This window comes from Portunus trituberculatus, chromosome 18 (assembly GCF_017591435.1).
Source record: "Portunus trituberculatus isolate SZX2019 chromosome 18, ASM1759143v1, whole genome shotgun sequence".
Taxonomy (NCBI): Eukaryota; Metazoa; Arthropoda; class Malacostraca; order Decapoda; family Portunidae; genus Portunus; species Portunus trituberculatus.
In genome coordinates this window covers 4,600,350-4,624,794 of record NC_059272.1, presented here as the reverse complement: position 1 = coordinate 4,624,794, position 24,445 = coordinate 4,600,350, and the positions used below count along the sequence as shown (strand labels likewise).

Sequence of the window (24,445 nt, the reverse complement as noted above, 5' to 3'; positions counted from 1 at the left end):
GTGACATATCATTGAATGAGATGTACATGTAACCTCACCAGTAACCCCTATTTTGCTACAACAGCTTGAGGAAGAAATCACTGTGGCTCATATAATTACATGTGAGTAGTGTACATCTTGATGTAAATGGCATAAATGGCTGGACAGTGTTACCTGTTGCTTATGTCTTTGTGGTTCATTATGCTGTAGGCTCTAAATGTACGAGTAGTGCTATTTGTGAGGTGTGCGCTAGAGATGCTGCTTAGCAAACAATTATAAGGGTGTGCTTCAGCAGTTGCATGCAGTGAACTGGGTCTTGTTTTTTGCTTTTGAGAACTTTTACCTGGAAAATTGTTTGTGGTGCAATGATTTAACGTTTGGCAGAATTTTCGAAATTTTGTGAATTATATGATCAGAAGATTAGACAAGTCTGAATATTGAGCTCATGGTATTTCCAAGGATCAGCACAAGTAATTCATGTCTTCTGGGATTATTTATCTGGACATGATGTATTGTATTTATGAGGATGAGTAAGTGCGGCCTCCCCTACAGGCAGGGCTTGGCAGAGCAGGTCACCAGAGGACTGGCCGAGGTGGAGCTGCAAGGGTCGTGAAGGGCCTCTCAGGCGCCACCAAGATTCACCAATGCCCCTACTGTTCCTATAGCACCATTAGGAGTACCCATCTAACCCGACACATATGTACCCATACTGGAGAGAAGCCTTATTTGTGCCCTCATTGTCCTTTCCGAGCAGCTCAGATGGACAGTCTAAAAACACACATCCGCACACACACTGGCGAGAAACCCTTTGCTTGCAATTATTGCCCCTATCGCTCAACTCAAAAAGTTCACTTGCAGAGCCACATCAGAAATAGACACAGTTGGTTATTGGAAGGTACAAATTACTCAAAATAATAACTAGGCATTGTAAGTAACTCCATAGTTGACCTTCTCAATTTAGAATACAGAAATCAGTGTCTATATACACATAAATACATATTACAGTTGGCTTTGAATTGGAAGTTACAGAGAACATGAATTACTTCATGTTATAAAAGAGCTTTAATATATTTAAACTGTATATATTTATTGTGATGTACATCACAAATATATATATTGAAAACTATCTTCATGGTTTAATTTATCTAGCAGAGTATATTTTTTGTGAATGTAGGGATGCCAAATGGCCAATATGTGATTCTATATATTAATTCTTTTGAACTGTTTTGGGATTGCTTTTTGTTTTCTTGTTCTTTATTTATTCATTAATTTATTATTATTATTATTATTATTATTATTATTATCATTATTATCATCATTGTGATGTGATTATCATTATTATCATTACCATTATTATTTTATTATATTCTTACTTATTCATTTTTGTTTTTGGGTTGGGGAGGGGAGAAGTTGGTACATGTTCAGTCTTCTCTTCCACATTCATCACTTAGCATTGCCAGTGTGTGAATTGCCTGCAATGAACTACCTGCTTTCATCTGTATCCAAAACAAATCCTAATAATCTCTCCATCACCCTCCCACTTACTCATACTGACAGATGTATTTTGGATATGAGTCAAATCGGGCAGGGCAGTTTACAGCAGGTAGTTCACACATTAGCAACATAAGTGCTGAACATGAAAGTGGAGGGGGACTTCATATGATTTTTTTCTTTATTTATTCAACCATTTATTTATTTATAGATTTATTTATTTATTTATTTATTTATTCATTCTTATCTTCATTGTGTTGTGTTATTAGGAATTTGCTGGTGACTGAATCTGGTACTGGTCTGTGTGTGTTATTCATTCCATAGTTATCTGCCAAGCTCATGACAGCCAACTATTCCCTTATAGACAGAGGTTAGAGACCATAATGGTGAGACTAGTCACACACCACATACCAGTACAGCAAGATCACAGCTCCTTGGCCTACACCATGTACTTACATTGTCAGTTGAACATGGGCTACACATAAAGAGGCTCACCCATCTGCCACACCACTCCTGAGACTGAAATTCAGGCCTTCTGTGTTATGTGCTCAATGTGCTAACCAGTACATTGTTTTTTTTTTTTTTTTTTTTTTTTGTGTGTGTGTGTGTGTGTGTATTTACCTAATTGTAACATGCTATGCTGTGTGTGTGTGTGTGTGTTTTCCGTTGAGCATTTTGTTTTAATGTGTCTTTCATAGGGAATTGAATGAAAACACATTTCTCTTACTGTAAAGACAAGTTAGGAAATTTAAAAGACATGACTGCCATTGATTATTATCCTTCCATTAACAGGGAATATGGAAGATGAAAATAAGAACTAGTGTACTGAAAAATATCCTTTATTGTGTGAGCATTGAAGGTGAAGGAGAGACACTTCAGAAGTATCACTTACTTTTTAATCTTCATGCATTTAATTTTTATATACATACAGGTGACATTTTGACTTATTATATCTAATAAGAAGTTTAGTTCTGAAAATATCATCAGTAAAACAAGCATCCTCAACAGGTGTTTGTGGACTGTGGAGAGGATGATGTCCTTGACTTGAGGAAGGGTACCCCCACCACTAACAAGATGCACCAGTGTACGTACTGTGCGTACAGCACTGATGTTGCTATCAGCTTAACTCGACACATGCGCACTCACACGGGAGAGAAGCCTTTTGCCTGTCCCCACTGTTCTTATAGTACCATTCAAAAGATAAATTTGAAGAGACACATCAGAACCCACACAGGTGAAAAGCCATTTGAGTGCACTCACTGTCACTACCGCACCAGTCAGAAGAGCCACTTGAAGAGGCATGTTTGGTCACATCATACATCCTGAGCTGAAAAACATTAATGATCTCTCCAACTGGTGCGCTATAAAGAAAACTTTCTTTTTTCATCTGAGAGTACATAATTTGAATTTAAAAGTGCAAGAAACTAGTGAAAAGTACCAACCTTTGTTGTCAGTGATTTGTGGTTACATATGTCCTTGCCTGTCTAGATACACTTGTTGCATTGAATACAGTTTGGCAGAGCATCACTACTTCAGGAAAGTGAAAAATTATTATTATTATAAAACAATGATGCTGGAAAGATTTTAGTGAAGGTGTTGAAGAGTTGATGAGCTCAGTTATGCATTCACAGGATACAATGCATTACTTATAAAAAGTGCACAGTGTTGTACAATAATGAAGGTGAGCATCACTTTTATTACACCTGAAGGTGACACAGTAACAATAGTACTTTTTAATACATTTTTTGCTTTTTAGTGTTGTTTTAAAGTGATGAAGCATCATCTTCACATGTTGGTGTTGTGATTTGAACTTTAGTTGTGATGTGCAGCTTTTGCTTGTCGGTGACTGTGATGCTAAGAGAACGGGCGTTCCTACAGGTAAAGTTGGACACAGACTGTGTGAGGCCAGGCGGAAGAGGATCTGTGGCCAAGCTGCACCTGTGTCCACTCTGTTCCTACAAAACATCTAATTACGCCCATCTGATGGACCACATGCGAGCACATACAGGGGAGAAGCCTTTCTCCTGCCCCCAGTGCCCCTACCGCTCTGCACAAAAGACAAATCTCAAGACTCACATGCGTACACACACTGGAGAGCGACCTTACCTCTGTAGTCAATGTTCATACAGATCCACCACCAAGAGTGCTCTGAACCGCCACTTTTTTACTCACAAGTAGAGCAAGAACAACAGTATTCTGAAATTGATGGATATATTGATTGATGTGGCTAAATTTTAGGTTCACATTCAACATGTATGTATGTTACTTGACAAAAGTATACTGCACTGACTTAGAAAGACAAGAATGATATTCTTATGGATAAATTGACAGACATAAACCTACACAGTGGCAGTTACATAATATCATGGTCACTGTTGGTATTCCAGCATACTACCTTGCTGCTTCATCCATTGCCCAAACTTGTCAGAGACCAAATGCATATCACTTTCTATTTCATCAGGCGATACAGTGTGTATGTATAGCTTTCATAATGTAGTGCTGACCAAGGTGATATACATTCAAACCAGGGTATTGAAGAGGTGGTGGTGTAGTGGATTAGGTGGTGAGCGTGGGATCAGGCAGACGTCCACGCGTAAGTTCGAAGCCCACTACATACTGCTTTGAAGCTATGCCATTTGTCGATTTGTTTAAACTTACTTACATGTCACCATAATATCCAGGTTCTAGGTGGTTATACCAGAGATGCGCTTAGGTGGTGGTATGGCCCCTGATATGGGTACCGCTATAAATAAAATTGCCTGTGTCAGTAATAGGCAGAAGCTTAACAGCACTTCCCACATATACTCTTCAAGTATGCCTACAGGTGCTATGGGAAGTATAAAAAAAAAAAAAAAAAGTTATCTAATTTAATGACGTAAATAATTGAGTCGGTGGGATAGGAAAGTCATCATTGCAGAAATTTTCAGCAGTCTTTAAGAAAACAATGAAAGAAAACATCTTCAGTAAAGAAAAAAAAATGTTCATCCCAGTAAGACCACTCAGGTATATAATATCATATTTAGCAATCTAGCTCTCCCTGCACACTTCTATAACATCTCTGTTCTTACTTGTACCAATTGACTCATTCCTTTTGTTAAGTGGTATGATTCTGTCTGATTTGAAATATTAAATCCTTGTTTGATGACTGATATTGAATCCATCAATACAGTCTGTAGCTACAAAGACCTCCACACGGCTGAGCAGTGAGGGCAACATTCTTTGGTTATCATTGACACCTGGACAAGCTGAGATAGTAATTTGGTAGTGTGTTGTATTTTCAATTACTACCATGATGCCACTTAGCTGCCCCATAATTCAGTCTTTTGTTCATTTATGTACATACAAGAATATTGTTATTCTCTCCATGGAAAGCTGCATCACAAAACAACCATCAGACACATTGTTGAGATAATTGATTGTGTTCTCATCTGCAAATTCTCTGATTCACCTTAAAATGTTCTAAAGCATACTGGTAAGCAAAATTTATACATTGAATTAAAAGAAATGTCATTTGTGTAATTTGATCAAAGTCGAAATCTTTCAAGTCGTACATATATATGTAACATTACAATTACTCTTGAGGTTTTATGTAACCTTGCATTTGCAACAGTAACCAGCTGATCTTGAGACATTTAACTGAAGTTCAGTGTTGTCAGCATCTGGTACAAAATGTTCATGTAATAAGTATTGTCATTCAGAGATACTTTCCAGCCTTGCAAACATAGTGAGGTTTTAAGAAAGGGCATTGTTTTGGCAGTTCTGAGGCAAGGTAGTAAGTGAGATTAAGAGAGAGAGAGCGAGAATGTAGTTGGTGGTTGAGGTAGTGCTGAATGCACTTTACCAATTCCCAATACACTGCAGCAACACTGATAGACAAAACTGCCCTAACTCTTTAAAATTTCTTGTCCCTGAGGTATCCTGGAGGCTATGAACAGTTATTAAGAATTTTTCATTGTCATCTAACAACTCTCTGAGCCAGCTGACAGTCATAAGTTCAGACTGCTCATCCTGCTGGCTGATGTCCCCTGAATGTTTTGGAGGGAATATCAGCTCTGTAGAACTTAAATGAAGGCTAGAGTGCGGCAGGCATGGCATGACCCACAAGTCAATCATCCCAAGAGATGTTAGAAGGATGTAATCTTAGTGGAAGGTCAGGCTGAGCCTTTAGTGAGGTCTTAATCCTGTCACGATATCCTCCTTGAGTATCACCATGACTATGCTAACGTATCAAGTGTCTTCAAAGTTTAAAGTTAATCACTCGTATGCACTGTGATTTTGTATTTGACAAACAACCTATAACTGCCCACTAGCAACTATTGTTTTTCCTACTAACTTTGACAAGAAACAAACCCAATTGGGTGGGTAAACTTTAGACTTGTCTGCTTTGCCTTAAGTCTCACAGCAGCAGTCAAAGTGGAAGGTTGATGCGCTTGTATGTATGTATGTATGTATGTATGTGTAGAATATATGTATTTTGTTTAGTCATTTGTTTGTAATGTAAACATCCAGAGTGAGTGTGAGCGTAAGCAAGATTGAGGAACACAGTGGTATGGTGCCACAGGTACTGTGGGTGCAAGCCGATGCAAGTCTTGGGCATCAGGAAAAGGAATAAGCTTTGGGTGCATTCTGGAGCAGGTGTAACTTGGGGTACCATTGTATTTGTGTGTGTGTGTGTGTGTGTGTGTATATATATATATATATATATATATATATATATATATATATATATATATATATATATATATATATATATATATATATATATATATATATATATATATATATATATATATATATATATATATATATATATATATATATATATAGTGGTACCTTGAGATATGAGTTTAATTCGTTCCGTGATGGAGCTCGTGCCTCAAAATTTTTCCCGTTGAAATTTTTTTTTTTTTTTTTCCGTGTTTTTAGTAAGAAAAATGTATTCATAAATAATAATTATTGCATAGAAACATAATAAAACTTAAAAAAAAGCTAATATGAATAGATAAACTACTCTTATAAAGTATATTTATCTCGGAGGATGCATTCCACGGGACGTTACCATACCGCATTCTCAACCCTCGCTTAGGACTGTCAATCAGCTGGAGTGTACAAATATAGCCACCCACAGAAGAGCTCGTTGATGATCCTGTAAACATTACTCACTGAATAAATGAAGTTTCAAGTAGAAGAGAGAGAGAGAAACATGGCATAGAGGTTTATTTACATTCCCCTACCCTCCTCCATGATAAGTGTTGGTGTAGGAGGTAGACGGAGATAGGAGAAATTTGTTTTGCGTTTCAGTTACGTACACATGCATACTTTATCAATGCATGAAAATATATGAAATAACAGCAAAAGTTTATATAGTGTTCTTACCTTGGAGACACACATTTTCAGCTAATGGTGATAAATGGTGGTGGAGGAGTGAGGGAGGAAGGAAAGGATGCAGGCACCATTTTCACGTAAATATTAGACGTAAATTAAAACTGTACTTTCTTTAGACAATAAAAAAAAAGGTCAGTAAATGGTGTGAAAATGATGAAAGAACAATCACAGTGCATGAGATCCACAGGAAACATGTAAATACTAGCTCAGCTGTGGCTGGACTGATGCGCCGAGCTGCTGACCACAGCGGCAACATCCCTAAGCACTACTCATATCTCAAAATTTTGCATGTACCTCATAATAAAAGATTTATCAAATCGTAGCTCGTATCTCAAAAGACTCATAACTCAGGCAGCTTGTATCTCAAGGTACCACTGTGTGTGTATATATATATATATATATATATATATATATATATATATATATATATATATATATATATATATATATATATATATATATATATATATATATATATATATATATATATATATATATATATATATATATATATATATATATATATATATATATATATATATATATATATATATATATATATATATATATATATTTATTTATACCATTTTTTTATTTATACCATGTGGGCTTTTCACGGGAATTTATGGGCTAAAGGGAATACTTTTCGGGTACCTCCTATCTCAAAACCCACCCGCTAGGAAACCGTTGCCCCGAGTGAGGAAGCCCAACCTACACTCGGACCGTGGACAGGATTCGAACCCAAGCGCTTGGAGACCACTCGGATCCCAAAGCACGTATGGTTCCACTGTACACACACACACACACACACACACACACACACACACACACACACACACACACACACACACACACATACACGGCCCGGTAGCTCAGTGGTTAGAGCGCTGGCTTCACAAGCCAGATGACCGGGTTCGATTCCCCGGCCGGGTGGAGATATTTGGGTGTGTCTCCTTTCACGTGTAGCCCCTGTTCACCTAGCAGTGAGTAGGTACGGGATGTAAATCGAGGAGTTGTGACCTTGTTGTCCCGGTGTGTGGTGTGTGCCTGGTCTCAGACCTATCCCAAGATCGGAAATAATGAGCTCTGAGCTCGTTCCATAGGGTAACGTCTGGCTGTCTTGTCAGAGACTGCAGCAGATCAAACAGTGAAATTACACACACACATAAGATGGGAGATGGAGTAGAACTAGAAAAAGGAAAAAAGGAAAAGGACTTGGGAGTGACAATGGAAGAAAGCAATCAACCGGTAAGCCATATTGATAGAATTTTCAGAGAGACATATAATTTGCTAAGGAATATTGGATTAGCATTTCACTATATGGACAAAGAAATGATGAAGAAATTGATAATTACTAAAATAAGACCCAGATTGGAATATGCAGGAGTTGTGTGGACTCCCCATAAAAAGAAACACATAAGAAAATTAGAGAGACTACAAAAATGGCTACAAGAATGGTTCCAGAATTTAAAGGGATGACATATGAGGAGAGACTAAAGGCTATGGATCTACCAACCTTGGAGCAGAGAAGAGAGACAGGGGATCTGATACAAGTTTATAAATTGATTAACGGAATGGATGAAGTGGATAATGAGAAACTGATCCTGAGAGAAGAATATGACTTTAGAAGCACAAGATCGCATAGTAAGAAACTAAGGAAGGGACGATGTCTGAGAGATGTTAAAAAATTTAGTTTCCCACAAAGATGTGTTGAGACTTGGAACAGTTTGAGTGAGGAAGTGGTGTCAGCAAAGAGTGTACATAGTTTTAAAGAAAAATTAGATTGTAGATATGGAAACGGGACCACACGAGCATAAAGCCCAGGCCCTGTAAAACTACAACTAGGTAAATACACACACACACACACACACACACACACACACACACACACACACACACACACACACACACACACACACACACACACACACACACACACACACACACACACACACAAGAAAATATTGGATAAGTGTAGATATGGAGATGGGACCACACGAGCATAAAGCCCAGGCCCTGTAAAACTACAACTAGGTAAACAACTAGGTAAATACATACACACACAAGGAAGTTGGAGAGACTACAAAAAATGGCTACAAGAATGGTTCCAGAATTTGAAGGGATGACATATGAGGAGAGACTAAAGGCTATGGATCTACCAACCCTGGAACAAAAAAGGGAAAGTGGAGATCTGATACAAGTTTATAAATTGATCAATGGAATGGACCAAGTGGATAATGAGAAACTGATCCTTAGAGAAGAATATGACATCCGAAGCACAAGATCACATAGTAAAAAGCTGAGAAAGGGAAGATATCTGAGAGATGTTAAAAAATATAGTTTCCTGTAAAGATGTATTGAGACGCGGAACAGTTTAAATGAAGAAGTAGTGTCTGCAACGAGTGTGCATACTTTTAAAGTAAGATTGGATAAGTGTAGATATGGAGACGGGGCCACACAAGCATAAAGCCCAGGCCCTGTAAAACTACAACTAGGTAAATACACACATGTACATATATTACATACATACATACATAGAGTGGTACTTTGTTATATGTTCATTAATTTATTCCAGATCCTTGGACTAATACCAAACCATTTTTTCCCCACAAGAAAGAAAGAGGAAACATTAATTGGTTCCCATGAAGAAAACAAATCCTATTGTTGGCATAACATATGACACTGATGAATTGGTATAAGGTAATTCAAGCACTGCTTAATATTAAGATACACACTATTTGATGGCTTGTAAGATGCTGGTCTCCTGCCATTTCAAGCAGGGCATTTTCAATTGTTTACTTTTTTATTTATTTACTTTTTTAGTTATTTAAGCATGCTTAAAGCAACCTAGTGATAGAGTTGAATGTAAAGAATCAATCGCAACAGTAAAAATATCCTGTATGATTGCAGTAATAAAATAGGTAGTGGCTTAGTAACAAAGGCAAGGCAAAGAACGTAGCCCACAGTTACCGAGATGTCAACAACACATTTGGCATGTCACTGAAGTTGGCTTCATTTTCATTTTCAACATTTTCTTACATCACATTATAGTTGAAAATTTGATACAGCACCCTTACCTATAATACATATGTATAAATCTTTAGGTATACAAATAAAGAAAAAAAAATTACAGTAAGGCCCGCACTCAGTGAATTAATTAGTCTGGCGAAACTACCGCCAAATGCGAATTTCGCCAAACACGAGTTCTGTATACCATATAATCAGTCTTTGGTCATTGTCAAAGTCCCTCTTTTGACCCCTAAAATGCCATCTTTCGAGCTGAAATAAAATCTTTTGCCTTCACATACTAGAAGACATGTACAAAACAGACCAATAAACAATAAATAACGCTAATAAGACGATATAAAGACTGTAACTCCTGTTTTTCCACCGTTTCTCTCGCCCACTTTTGTCTTTGTCGCCACCACCATTGTCCTTACCCCCACCGATACTACCTGTTGCGCTGGTAGAGGCCATGTTGGCGGTAAATCACCAGACTTCGTTCCCACGCTAGCAGAACAGAGGGTAACACAAATAATATGGCTGAAGGGACTCTCACACTGCACTCTGATAGGTTTAGAGAGAGGTCTGACGTCGCCGGGGAGCCACATGGTTCGCTGTGTGGCCGCCAGGGGACCACCAAGTTTGAATTCAAATCGCCAAGCTAAGATTTGCCAAGTGTGGGGGAGGGAAGCTTATTGTAGGTAAATCTACAAGAACTTCATGTTGGCATATAAGTTGGAGGGTGATATTTTGACTTTTTTTTTCTCCCATCCTTTTTAGATGCATATTGTATATTGTCAATTGCAGTAAATATAAAAGCAATTAAATTATATAATTTTTTAAAAGCCTGGCAACACTGGGTAGTTGTGACTTCGTCTTGAGAGATAAATAAGGGTAGCACATGATGTGATTCATTTTGATCCATACAGTCTCTATCATGTGAGTCACATTCCAAACAAAGTCATACTTATCAAGCAATTTTTTTCATGTTGAACCAAACACTGTGTGTGTGTGTGTTTACCTATTTGTATTTACCTATTTGTGATTACAGGGCCCGAGCCATAGCTCTCTATGTCCTGTCTCTTTGTCCACACTTGTCCAATTTTTCCTTCATTTGACTGACACTCGCCGCACACACCACATCCACGTTCAGTTTGTTCCATGCATCAATGCTCTGATACGGAAAGTTATACTTCTTGTATTCACCTAGTTGTAATTTTACAGGGCCTGGGTATCATACTCGTGTGGCCCCGTCTTCATATCTACACACATCCAACTTTCCTTTAAAACTATGCACACTCCTCGCTGACACCACCTCCTCACTCAAACTATACCACACCTCCACACATCTCTGTGGGAAACTATATTTCTTCACATCCTTCAAGCATATTCCCTTGGCTATCTTTTTACTATGCGATCTCGTAGTTCGATTTAAATTTTCTTCTCTCAACATCATTTGCTCATTATCCACTTCATCCAAACCGTTCAACAGTTTATAAACCCTCTTTCTCTTCTTTGTTCCAAGGTAAGCAAATTAATTTCATTTAATCTCTCCTCATAGGTCATTTCTACCAGTTCCGGAACCATCTTTGTTGCCATTCTCTGCAATCTCTCCAACTTCCTTATATGCTTCTTTTTATAAGGGGACCAAACCACCCCGGCATATTCCAATCTTGGTCTAATTACCGTACTAATTAATTTCTTCATCATATCTTTATCCATATAATGAAAGGCTAATCCAATATTTCTAATCAAATTATATGTTTCTCCAAACATCTTGTCAATATGATCCTCAAACTGCCCATGGGTGTGTGTGTGTGTGTGTGTGTGTGTGTGTGTGTGTGTGTGTGTGTGTGTGTGTGTGTGTGTGTGTGTATTTACCTAATTGTATTTACCTAATTGTAACATACGGGAAAGGAGCTATGCTCGTACTGTCCCGTCTCCATATCTACTAATGTCCAGCTTTTTCTTAAAATCATGAATATTCCTTGCGTTGACCACTTCCACGTCTAAACTATTCCATGCTTCATGTGTGTGTGTGTGTGTGTGTGTGTGTGTGTGTGTGTGTGTGTGTGTGTGTATATATATATATATATATATATATATATATATATATATATATATATATATATATATATATATATATATATATATATATATATATAGATAGATAGATAGATAGATAGATAGATAGATAGATAGATAATCTATTCAATTATTTATCTTTGATAGAGGATGGAGGGATAGGGGAAAGTATTTCTCACAAGATGTACCAAAGAATTTCCTTGTTGGTTGCATAATGTGCTTCTGGTTATCAGTCAAGCGATTACATTATGCATTCCTTCAATAACAGCTTAGCAGCTGGGCATTGCTGCATGTGTTGCATTGTGAATAAGTTGATGATAAAATAAAATGCTTGTGGAAGGTTTTGTGTATGCGAGGGAAGAGAAAAGGAACAAGTCATGGAATAGTGGAGGTGGTGAGATGCATCTTTCTGAATTGGTCTATTTCATTGTGAGAATGTGTGGGAGTGAAATAAGAAACCTGGAATTGATCCTTTCCCTTAATATGCATACAAACTTTGATAGTTTTATATATTTATATATTTATATATATATATATATATATATATATATATATATATATATATATATATATATATATATATATATATATATATATATATATAGGCTACCCTTCCATTAATGTCATCATCCTCTCAGTTCACACTGTAGCACTGGCAAAATAATTAACCTTCACTGCTTCTCTGATCTTTAGGTAGTAAGTTTAAAGAGAATCTAATCAGGAGTAACTCAGGATTCATGTTGATAGAGAATGAAATACCAGTGTGTCAGAGAGGCAAGAGTTATATTGTGATGATGGAGCTAAAATGAAAGTACATCATGATACTTATGAGGTTGGAAGAGAGAGAGAGAGAGAGAGAGAGAGAGATTAACTTCCATATATTTATGTAATAATTATGTATTTATGGAACTTATGGAAGAGAAAGACAGTAATTGCGATAGAATGATTGATGTATGGGAAGCTCCTGGAGTGAGACTGAAAGGAGAAACATCTGTGAATTTATGATGATTATCAGAGATGGTAGACAAAAAAAGCCTATTGACCATAGAGAGAGATTGATGCATGGAAATATATGGATAATATACCAAGAGAGATCTTCAGCCTCTATAAATAGTGATGCAGCTACAACAAACCACTGATGCATGGAAATTTATGGATAATGTAGCAAGAGAGATCTTCAGCCTCTATAAAAGAGTGATGCAGCTTCAACAAACCACCAAGAAGGCTGGAAAATTTCATATATATATATATATATATATATATATATATATATATATATATATATATATATATATATATATATATATATATATATATATATATATATATATATATATATATATATATATATATATATATAATTGTTGTTATTAAAGAAAACAGTGAATATGATAGAATGCTAAAGGTATGTAGTAAAATACATATCTAAGCAAAATGTAAATACTACTGTTTGGGCATTATACTAGTTACTTTTTTGTTTGGGGAGAGACAAAAGAGTAAGTGGGTGTGGGAAAAGAGACTGTTGTGGTACTGAAAAGCATCATACTGATACATGGAAAAGGATGAATTGGAGCAAAGTTGTTTATGATGTTAATTGTACGTACAAATAACATAGCACGTTTACAATACAGTATATACACCATATTCACAACACATCACAGCATACTCACAACATAACACAGCATATTTATACAATGTAATGCAGCATTTTGGAATTAGCATCCATGTGGTGGTGCTTATAGGATTCACTGCTCTGCATTATTTTCCTAAGCATAGTGAGGTGGTTCAAATAGACCAGTGGAAGTCTGTTTGTGGTGCCATATTTGGATATGTCTTTTTTAATAGTTTAAGTCTATGTAATTCATAATATGTAGGTGGTTTTTGTTTTTCATGGACTGGGTATTTATGAAAGTGCACACTCACTCAATGAAAACAAAAGTTATATGTACACACTTTCAGATCAAGTACAGGAGTTTTTTCCCTATACTCAAGACCACATCCCTCAGGTCTCATCTTAGGATTAGAATTGAGAAAGCCACATATATACTTTAGAGGTGCAGACAAATGCTTTGGTGTCTTGATAGTAACATGGTATGATGGGCATCCTCTACAGGTGGGCATGGATTATGGTGGCTCCATGCTGAGCTGGACAGGTGGCCATGAGCTCCCGTGTCCCCCCACCAGACTCCACCAGTGTGCCTACTGTACTTACACCACAAAGAAGAAAGCCCACTTGGTGACACATATACGCCTTCACACTGGAGAACGGCCATTTGCTTGCTCTCAGTGTCAGTTTTCCACTGTTACAAAGGAAAGACTAAAGAGACACATCAGGATTCACACAGGAGAGAAGCCATACAGCTGCCCCCAGTGTCCCTACAGGTCTGCTGAACTTGGCAACTTAAGGATCCACATGAAAACTCACAAGATTAGGGAATGATAAATTTTTTTTAGCTCTACATGGAGATTTAAAGATATTTTTTTAATGTATGTATATTTTGAATGTCATGTTTTCAGTCACATGAAGTTATGTTCTAGTATTTACCCAATGTTTCTGTTAATTGAACTTTGTATTTGGCACATAGCCATTCTTATTCTTTTATGAAACTCATTCAGTTGTGAATATTATTTCATCAATTGTTTATATAAAATATACCTACCATCATTGTACATTACCTGAATGTTTCATTGAAATACCAAGTTTTTAAGTAAAAAAACATGTACTTTAAGGAATATGTATCCAGAGATGAATACATACATAGCATGAAGAAAGCATTAGAAGCAAGACTGAGAGTGGTTGTGAATAATAGGAACCTATGGAAAGCAGATTTGAATGCACGGAATGGAGCTGTGGCCTCAGAGGCACAGTATACAGGAAAAATACCTCTGATGTTGAGCTCTGAGGTAGACATTGCTGTTGCACAAGGTGCACAAAGGACCAGTGTGCAGTGCTTTGATCCTTTCTGTAAGGGGCCTTGAGCTTTGAACCTGAGGGAATGCATGGGAAAATAATCATGAATATGAATTTATGCATATAGATTATGACTATCCTCAATTAAAGAGGATGTCAGCCTGGTATTTACAGATACAGGCAACCCTCGTTTAACGAAGAGGTTACGTTCCTAAAAAAACACTTTGTTAAGCGAAACTTCGTTAAGCGAACCGATTATAGCAAGTTTAACCCCTGATTAGAACTTCCATTGAGAGTAAGCAAAGCGAGAGTGCATCATAGTACAGTAAAAGGTTTAATGAAAGTAAAAATTATGAAGTTAAATATTTAGAAAGTTTGATTTAAGTCATTATAATGTACACTAATGTATGTATGTATGTAACTTTATAATATTGATGATCTTAACTTTATGAAGGGAGGAAGAGTGAAACGGGAAAGACACAAACCGGCAACCTGTGGAATGTAAACAAAGTGCGCATCATTGTACTGCATACAAAACTTATGTACCACATTTCCACAAGGCTTTCCATTTTCTCCATTGTAGAGTCACGAGTTCAGGTGGTTCTTTTAGCTTGCAAGAAAGATACGGTCTCACCAGCCTTCTTAATAGAGTCTGCTGACTTGAAAATAGAGACAGTATAATATGGAGTCAAGATGGTGACCAGCACTGCTATAGTTTTCTGGCCTCTCTCGTGTCTGTGAATAATATCTAGCTTCATTTGGAGAGTAAGAGACTTCCTGGTCTTCTTACGAACACTAGGCCAATTGCAGGGCATTATGGTGGTAAGTTGAGCTAGGGAAGACAAGCTGCAGCTGACGCTGTTATATTTTGACTGGGGAGTGAGTGTTGCGCGTGTTGTCCACAAGAGGCTTGATCTTGATCTTGATCTTTATTCTATAGGTGTCCCAGGATTTTTCCTGAGGCAGGCCTTAGTACCAGCAGCTCCTGGTGTATTCAAAAGCCTGTCAGCTTGCATGATATGGTGGGGCTTTCAAATTTGGAAAAAAATTACCTGGATAAAACTTCGTTAAAGCGAGTTTGATGTTCGTTAAACGAGCAGATGGTAGTAAAATGAAACCTTCGTTGTAGCGAAATTTCGTTGTGTGAACCTTTGTTAAACGGGGGTTGCCTGTATATAGATGTATTTTGTGATATATCAAGTGAAACTTGACACAAAATTCTACTCAATGGATGAGCACTCTTTAGCCATTGAAACAGTCTAGAATGATTACTGAAATACAAACTCCTTTTAATGACACTGAAGACATTTTGCCTTGAAGTTGGTGTTTTGAAAAAATCACAAATAGCTGCTGGAATTGACTGAAACAGTTTTCTTGTGTTTGTTGTTAATGTTGCTGGAAGTTTTCTTGGAATTTATTTACATTGTTGCATTTAGTATTTAGTTTTTCAAGATGTCAAGTTGTAATGTTTGAGTTTAGGTTATTGATTGATTAATGTCATCATGAATAAGTGAAACATTGCCGGCAGGTGGGGCTGGTCATCAGCGGCGTGAAAGGTGGTTGGAGTGAAGGCTCAGGACCAAGGCCAAACCGTAAAGTGAGCAGCAAATTGCACTGTTGTCCATATTGCCCTTATGTCACTAATAAGAGCACAAACATTATGACTCATTTGTGTGTTCACACCGGAGAGAAACCATATGCCTGCCCACACTGCCCTCGACAGTTTTCTCAGAAAGGAAACCTTCAGTCTCATGTGTACACACACACAGGAGAAAAGCCATTTGCTTGTACCTTTTGTCCTTATCGCTCCACTCAGAAGAGCAATTTGAAAAGTCACATTCTTACACACCATGCTCAGAATGAAAGTTCACCTCTACAGTCACCTAACAATTTGGGTCACACTCAGGTTTCCTTGGATAGCACAGAATTTGCATGAATTATTGAATTAAAAAAAAGAATGATCCATGAGACTTTTTTTCTTAAGTTAGAAACAAAAGTCATGTTCTTCAAAGATGCAATAACATATAGTAATGTATTGCAAGTTTTTTTTTATGCTGTTTTCTTTTTAACTCTCTCTCTCTCTCTCTCTCTCTCTCTCTCTCTCTCTCTCTCTCTCTCTCTCTCTCTCTCTCTCTCTCTCTCTCTCTCTCTCTCTCTCTCTCTCTCTCTCTCTCTCTCTCTCTCTCTCTCTCTCTCGTGGAATAAGATAGTTAAGAATTCTTCCTCCAGATATTGATAACATTATTCATGTGATAAGCATGAACGAAATTAGATAAGTTTATATTTCTACATATTTTTTTTTTTTTCTTACTTCTACTATCTCATTATCTCTGAGGGTTCTTTGTGTGTGTTAAATATATGTCTCATAATTTCTGACAAATGAGACATGTATTGCAATTGGGAATGGTGTGTGACTGAGGCTACAGGAAGAAGACAGTGTGGCATGCAAACACCATCCCACTGTGGTATTCTTGTTTATACCAAATAAATTATACACATATTTTTGCTTTCCATTTTATTAATTTTATCAAGTAATGTGGAAACACTTGTGAAATACTCTTCAATATTATTTTTTTCCACTTATTTACAGTGCAAGAGATGATTAATTAATGATTTTAGTTACCTCGTTTACAGTTCTATTGGTTCTTGATTAATGTACTCCACCAACTTATTCAGTGTTCTTAGCAGGCACTATTTTGTAATGTTACTGCTGGTCTGGTGTTGATCTCACTGGTCACACTATTGATTTTATGTTATTTTGTCAGCTTAAATTTCTCTCGTAACACATGTTTAAATCTTCAAAACTCATTTAATGATTGAAAAAAAGTTGGGGTTTCAGTGGTTTTACTCTTGCATAACCTCGTGTATCATTGAATCAGGGGTGATCAGTGTGTGTGTGTGTGTGTGTGTGTGTGTGTGTGTGTGTGTGTGTGTGTGTGTGTGTGTGTGTGTGTGTGTGTGTGTGTGTGTGTGTGTGTGTGTGAGAGAGAGAGAGAGAGTGTGTGTGTGTGTGTGTGTGTGTGTGTGTGTGTGTGTGTGTGTGTGTGTGTGTGTTACCTAATTGTATTTACCTAATTGACAGAGAGAGAGAGCTCGAGAGAGAGAGATCTAGAGAGAGATCATGATATTCCTTGAGAGACCACTTCCACGTCTAAACTATTCCATGCTTCCACCCTTCTATGAGGGAAGCTATATTTTTCACATCTCTCCTATAAGTGGCCATTTTAGTTTTTTCCCATGCCCTCTCGACATTCTTTCATTCCACATACACAGATCTTCCCTATCCATTTTTTCCATGCCAATCATCACTCTGTATATTGCTATCAGGTCTCCCCTTTCTCTTCTGTTTTCCAGGGTCGGAAGTTGCATTCTTTTCAGTCTGTCTTCATAAGTCAAATCTCTTAAGTCAGGCACCATTTTTGTTGCAGCCCTCTGTACTTTCTCTAGTTTCCTTATGTGTTTCTTTAAGTTCGGAGCCCACTGTATTGTTGCATATTCAAGCCTCGGTCTTATCATTGCAGTAATTATTTTCTTCATCATTTCTTCATCTAAATATACGAACGCCACTCTTATGTTCCTCAATAAGTTCAATACTTCTCCAATTATTTTGTTTATATGTCTCTCTGGCGATAGGTCATTGGTAATTGTCTTCACTCTTGTGTGTGTGTGTGTGTGTGTGTGTGTTTGCCACATTGGATTTGTTATTGTGTGATTTACAATAAAATCCGTTGTGCTCATACTGTTCTGTCTCTATATTTACTAGTATCCAACTCTTCTTAAAGTGAAACATTTAACTTTCTTTGGGAGAGGAAACCTTGTTTTCATGGGAATCCCCCCACCCAACCACAGACTTCTATATCATTGAGACACAGCTTAGTGCATGGAATTCAGCAAGGAGATAACATTGTAATTCCTTGAATCGTAAGTAGTGTCATAAACAGACATTGATATCAGGCCAAAAAAGATTTAATTATTTAGATTAGATTGAATTTCCGTACAATATTATTAGACGAATTATAATTCAGCATCTGGAAAGTGATAACAGGAAAAAAATTATCTTAACCAAATTTAATATAAGAGTAATTGGTTACTATTGTCTAGATAAACAAGCAGACAAGTGGATGAAAGCAGGGGTGTTGACAGTTTTGTCATAGGTGGCTGTGGGGTTGAACGCATTGCAGTCACAAAAGGAAATGGTTTGATGTACAGTCGCTCACAAAACTATCGGTGCATAGGGGTCCGATAGCTATGGACGTATTCGATCAGGTTTTATGGGAAGGGTTGGTGTGCCTGTATGTTGCTGTTTTGGAAGAATCGAACAGGCGGACTGTTGTTTCGAAACGTCGGGAGTGAGACTTACAGTATTAACTAAGTAAGATTTTTCATCATCTGTAGTAAAGGGCGGAAAGAAAAGAAAGGCAGAATTAAAGGTCAGAAAGAGAGAGAGAGAGAGAGAGAGAGAGAGAGTGGAGGGACAACTACGAGCATCAGGTCTACAAACATACAACAAGATGGACAGTGAAGTTTCGGTTAGCTTCTCCCCATGTTCCACAATGTTTAGACGAATTTTGCACTGATACTTTTGTGAGCGACTGTACACACATGCAAACTCTGTTGAGAAAATTCCATTGATTACGAAAAAATAGTTATTGAAGCATAGTAATGATATGATCAGTTTGCACACTTTCAGTTTTCTTACATTGATTTAGAAGAATTAATGAAAAAAAGTTTCCAGCAGATAATTTTATGTTCTATGAAGCATACTGTATGTACTTTTTCATTGCACTTTTCACCAGTGGTTTGGATGCAGTAGTATCACTAGTTATGCACTTAATATGAAACAAGGAAATATATTTTATCAGAGAATAATTTTTCATGGTTGGTTCTAGCCAATAAGTAATGTCCCACACTTGATATAGTCATGATTCCCTTTAGGAATATCAGCAACAGTTTCAGCCCATAGAATTTGCCATTCATGATGTTAAACAACATAAAAGTTAATTTCATTAAATCATTGTTGAATGTTAATTCATTATTCACTGATGTGATAGATTGCTGAGTTCCATTACTTGCTCCTCCCATTGAAAGTATCTTGTTTGTAAGATATATATATTGGAAAGTTTTCCCAAAGAAGTACAAGGTTAGGAAAACAGTATAATTGATGAAATTATTAAGGTATTTACTTAAGGACTTTTAAGTGAACTGAAGTGACCTTGAATAAAACAATTTACTTTCTTAAAAAATTTGATTAATATTTTCTTTGATAAGATGATTTCCTTGGATTCATAAGTAAGATGGCATCCTCTACAGGTGAGGCTGAACAGTGATGGTCAAGTGACTGACGATGGAGGAGCCAAGGGATCGGGGAAGGAGAGCGGCGGCACCAGCAAGACACACCAGTGCCCCCATTGTTCTTACTCCACCAATGTCACTGCTCGCATGATAGAACACATGCGTGCTCATATTGGAGAGAGACCATTCCTGTGCCCGCATTGCCCTTACTCCACATCTAAAAAAGATCACTTGAGGAGACACGTCCTCACTCATACTGGAGAAAAGCCTTATGCCTGCAACATTTGCCCCTACCGCTCTAACCGTAAAGACACCCTCAAGGGTCATGTCTGGACTCACCATTCCTAGTTACTGTAAAATTTAAGCATTATTGTGATAAGATATCGATGTCAATTGGCTTACAGCCTCTTCTAATGAGTTGCTGTAACTTTCAGGTACATACCTATATTATGATTCATTTTCAAATTTATTAGAAAACCTCATATTAATCATTAACTGTAACTTGTCTTTGTATTAGGAATTTAACACTATTTTACTTTGAATTCCCAGTTATTTTAACGTTGAGAAAGAAAATAAACAGTGACAAATGCTGCCTTTTTTCTTCTTGAAGGACGTCCTCATGCTTAGTGTGCAGAGAATTCAGATCTGAAACTGTTCACCTTACAGGAGCCATGTAAAATTGTTCTCTTTTATGGAGAGATGTACATTCAACAAAAATCTTGGCAAGCATCTGCATTAGCAGTAAGGGAAAAAGCATCCTCAAGCAGACAGGCTGACAAGAGCTGGGAAGATTCAATTCTTAAAAGAAAGAAAAACAATTTTGATAACCACAACATGGAGCTTCCGAGTTGGTGAACATCAGCTAGGAAGGAAGAACCACAATCATGCAGCCCTATGATTATATAAAATATTACAGTATTTAAAAAGGAGGAAAAAAAAAATTCAGTATGTATATGAAGGAATGCAATGATTGACCAAGGGGTTTTATTTTCATTGTCTTTCAGTTATGCACCAGTCCTCTTTTTCATCCAGTAGTTTCTATTATAATCTTAATGAAAGCATTAACAAATACTAATGAACATCATCTTGATAGGAAATCTTTGCCTCATATTTACTTCATAAGTGTTTGTTTTGTATTACTGTCCCACAGTTTCATTCACATTAGAAACATTGAATTGCAAGGAAAGGTGCAAACCATGATGGGATGCCAAGCCAAAGCATAAGAGAATACTCTAAAATCTGAGCTTTAGTACCTAATTAAACTGCCTTTGTGATAAATTGTTCCTCTCTCTCTCTCTCTCTCTCTCTCTCTCTCTCTCTCTCTCTCTCTCTCTCTCTCTCTCTCTCTCTCTCTCTCTTATAATGCATAAAACGTTAGTTAGGAAACTATATGCAAACACACTAGACTTTACTGCTAACAGTTTTAGAGTGTCAGGTGTTATCAACTGTCTTTATAGGAGACATATCTTTATTTTAACAAACAGCAACAGTTTTTTTCATGAAATTTTATATTTCAATAAAAGCATTCCCCTCCCAAAAAGTAATTTTAACATCTTACTTGCTGTCATCTGCTTAGTATGCGATTGACTCCCAGACACCCTTGTAAGATGGGCATCCTCTACAGGTGGGGCTGGACTGTAGCATGGAGTGGACAGGGAGGAGTGGAGACGGAAGTGTCAAGGCAGCCGGTACAAACAGTAAGGTGCACCAGTGTCCCTTCTGCCAGTACTCAACAAACATTCTAACTAATATCACAAAACATGTGCGAATACACACTGGAGAGAAGCCGTTTGCCTGCCCTCACTGCCCTTACCGGTGCTCTGCCCAGGAAAATTTGAAGACACACATCAGAACTCACACTGGAGAAAAGCCCTATGGTTGTCCTTACTGTCCCTACCGATCATCACGTTCATACTCTTTGAGAAACCACATGCTCACGCATAAAACCTAGAAAATTATGGTTTTACTTCCATCAATAAAGTGCAATAGTTTCACTTTAGTGGATCTTGGTCCATGGAAGGTTTACCACAGTAAAGGAAGTATTGTTAGTCCCCAGAGTAAGCATAGCTCTTTTCTCACTTCATATTTGCTAAATCTTTGATGAGAGAATTCACATTTATTGAATTTAATTACCACTATCACTGCCTATAAACTGTAACACATTCATCTACTTGTAAGATGAAGTTTGTGCAAAATTGACATGTAGCTGGTATGATTCGTGAAATTTGTAAGATTTCCTCAGCTTTATTCTGTGAACATGATTAGTTGCTTATGACAGTAGTCTTGATTGGATTTCAAGAAGTGTACATAAAGAAAATTTACATGCTTTCTGTCAAATAGATTAAAACTTATTGTGTATCATGAGCATATATTAATACAAAGAGAACTGATTGATTTTAATGTATGTCAGTGATTTGATAAAACTAATTTTCCAATTATTTGTGATCTTTCAAAATCTTTAAAGTGTACTAAATATCACTGGAATTTTAGTCACAAGTCAAGATGAAGAAATGCTTTTCCCTCAACTTCATGACAGTACAGAGATAGATGGTTAGAAAGTAAAACTTGGATTAATTATTATCTTTGTCTAATAACTATAACTACAAGCTTATGTTGTAAATACATATAGTATTCTCTTATACAGTATGTATATACATAGTTGTCATAGTTGTCATGTTCCTACACAAAAGCAGCACAAAAGTTTTTTTGAGACATGATTTAGTGGGCAATCCAAAGGAGTGAGATACCTGAAGGACAGGCCTCAAGGCAACCCTGATATGTGTAAATGTAAAGTATTAAAGTTTGATGAGGAAGTCTTGACGGCAATAGAATACTATAGTTCTTATTTGTAATTTGTGCCTCTTTTCTTTTTATTTCATTGCATTATTTATGTAACTTATTTTTTTTTTTTTACCTCTAAGTATCATATTGACATAATTGTATGAATGATGTAAAGAAAATTTTTGTTGAAGAGTAAGTACAAAACATTGCTTGCAGTATGCATAAATATTGACACACACACACACACACACACACACACACACACACACACACACACACACACACACACACACACACACACACACACACACACACACACACACACACACACACGAGACGCGGTAGAGGAAGCACGCAATACCGTCGCTCCCGAGAATCAGCTGATCTTCACTACCTTTGTTTGGGTTTACAGTGGCCTGGGCGAAAAGTGTGGACTCATTTTTTTTCATGAATACAGTGTTAAATAATAATGAGTGAGAAAGATATTCCATCAAAATGCAGGTATGTGACAAGGGAAAGAATGAAAGCTGATGATGACAATGTTGGTGAGGGAGAAAGAGAATTTGAAGGCTTTGATACGGCGCAAACTTCACTACTTGATAGAGTCTTGACTATCGAACGTAAATTAGATAAATTGATCAAGGAAAGTATGGGAATGAAAGAGAATGAAGAACAGGATAAAAAGCTCCAGAAATTGAAAGAAAGGATAAAAAGAGTGGAAGAAAACGAAACTAGGCTAAGAACCGAAAATGAAGAATTAAAAGTGCAAATAGCGAACTACAAGAAATTGATGGAAGGACTCGGTAAAGCCGAGAAAGAAAAAGAGAAGCTAAAAGATCTAGTTAACAAAGAAGAAGAAAGAGTACAAGACGTGATTAAAAAAGAAGTACAAGCATGGAGAATCCAAGATAAGAAAGACAAGGAATCATTTCAAGAAGTATTTCAAGAACAGTTAAAAGAAAGAGATGAAAATATGACAAGCAAAATGATAGGAGTCCTCAAGAAAAAAGAAAATTTAGTAAGAGAAATTGCGGAAAAAAGAAGAGTGTAATTATTTTTGGACTGAAAGAAAAAATGTTAAATATAGACCAAGAAGGGAAAAGACGAAATGAAATCAGTAAAAGACCTACTAAAACATCTGAATGACGAGGATAGACAGAACTTAGAAGAGGAAGTAGAAGAAATCCATAGAATGGGACCATATCAAGAAGGAACAGTGAGACCAATTAAGATATTACTAAAATCACAAGCAGCAGCAGAAGAAGTACTATATAGAAAAACAAAACTCAGAGAAACAGAAGGTTGCAAAGATATATATATATATATATATATATATATATATATATATATATATATATATATATATATATATATATATATATATGGCGGTGGCGGAAGCGCGAAGAGCCTTCCGCCACTAAAATTTTGTAACCCCTCTAAGTCCGTTATTTATTCGGGGATTCGGAATCTAGCGACATCTGGCAGGTTACTGGGACCGTTGCCTATAGGAAACAAAAA

At 36.8% G+C, this 24,445-nt stretch overlaps 2 protein-coding genes across 13 annotated transcripts in view; both read left to right on the top strand.

The window, feature by feature from the left end:
• LOC123505594 (sentrin-specific protease 1-like) overlaps positions 1 to 24,445 on the top strand; it is a 131,449-nt gene that overhangs the window by 45,404 nt on the left and 61,600 nt on the right. The window contains exons 6-7 of one of the 11 annotated variants that reach the window (XM_045257099.1): positions 16,383 to 16,451; positions 21,771 to 23,260. The exons of 4 other annotated variants lie outside the window; for them this stretch is intronic. In XM_045257099.1, coding sequence (XP_045113034.1) covers positions 16,383 to 16,451; positions 21,771 to 22,097 — 396 coding nt within the window. In that variant the 3' untranslated portion in view covers positions 22,098 to 23,260. Of the gene's footprint in view, positions 1 to 64; positions 111 to 531; positions 728 to 2,478; positions 2,909 to 3,348; positions 4,435 to 16,382; positions 16,452 to 20,164; positions 20,735 to 21,770; positions 23,261 to 24,445 lie in introns of those variants that run through there. 6 more of the 11 variants (XM_045257098.1, XM_045257105.1, XM_045257107.1 and 3 more) reach the window with 6 other exon arrangements.
• Positions 3,039 to 14,618, top strand: LOC123505598 (protein krueppel-like). 2 transcript variants are annotated; one of them, XM_045257116.1, is made up of 2 exons: positions 3,039 to 3,151; positions 14,057 to 14,618. In XM_045257116.1, the coding sequence occupies exons 1-2, from the start codon at positions 3,146 to 3,148 to the stop codon at positions 14,381 to 14,383; spliced, it is 333 nt and encodes a 110-aa protein (XP_045113051.1). In that variant the 5' UTR covers positions 3,039 to 3,145; the 3' UTR covers positions 14,384 to 14,618. The 2 variants fall into 2 exon arrangements, with proteins under 2 accessions (XP_045113051.1, XP_045113049.1); XM_045257114.1 differs by lacking the exon at positions 3,039 to 3,151 and adding an exon at positions 9,274 to 9,555.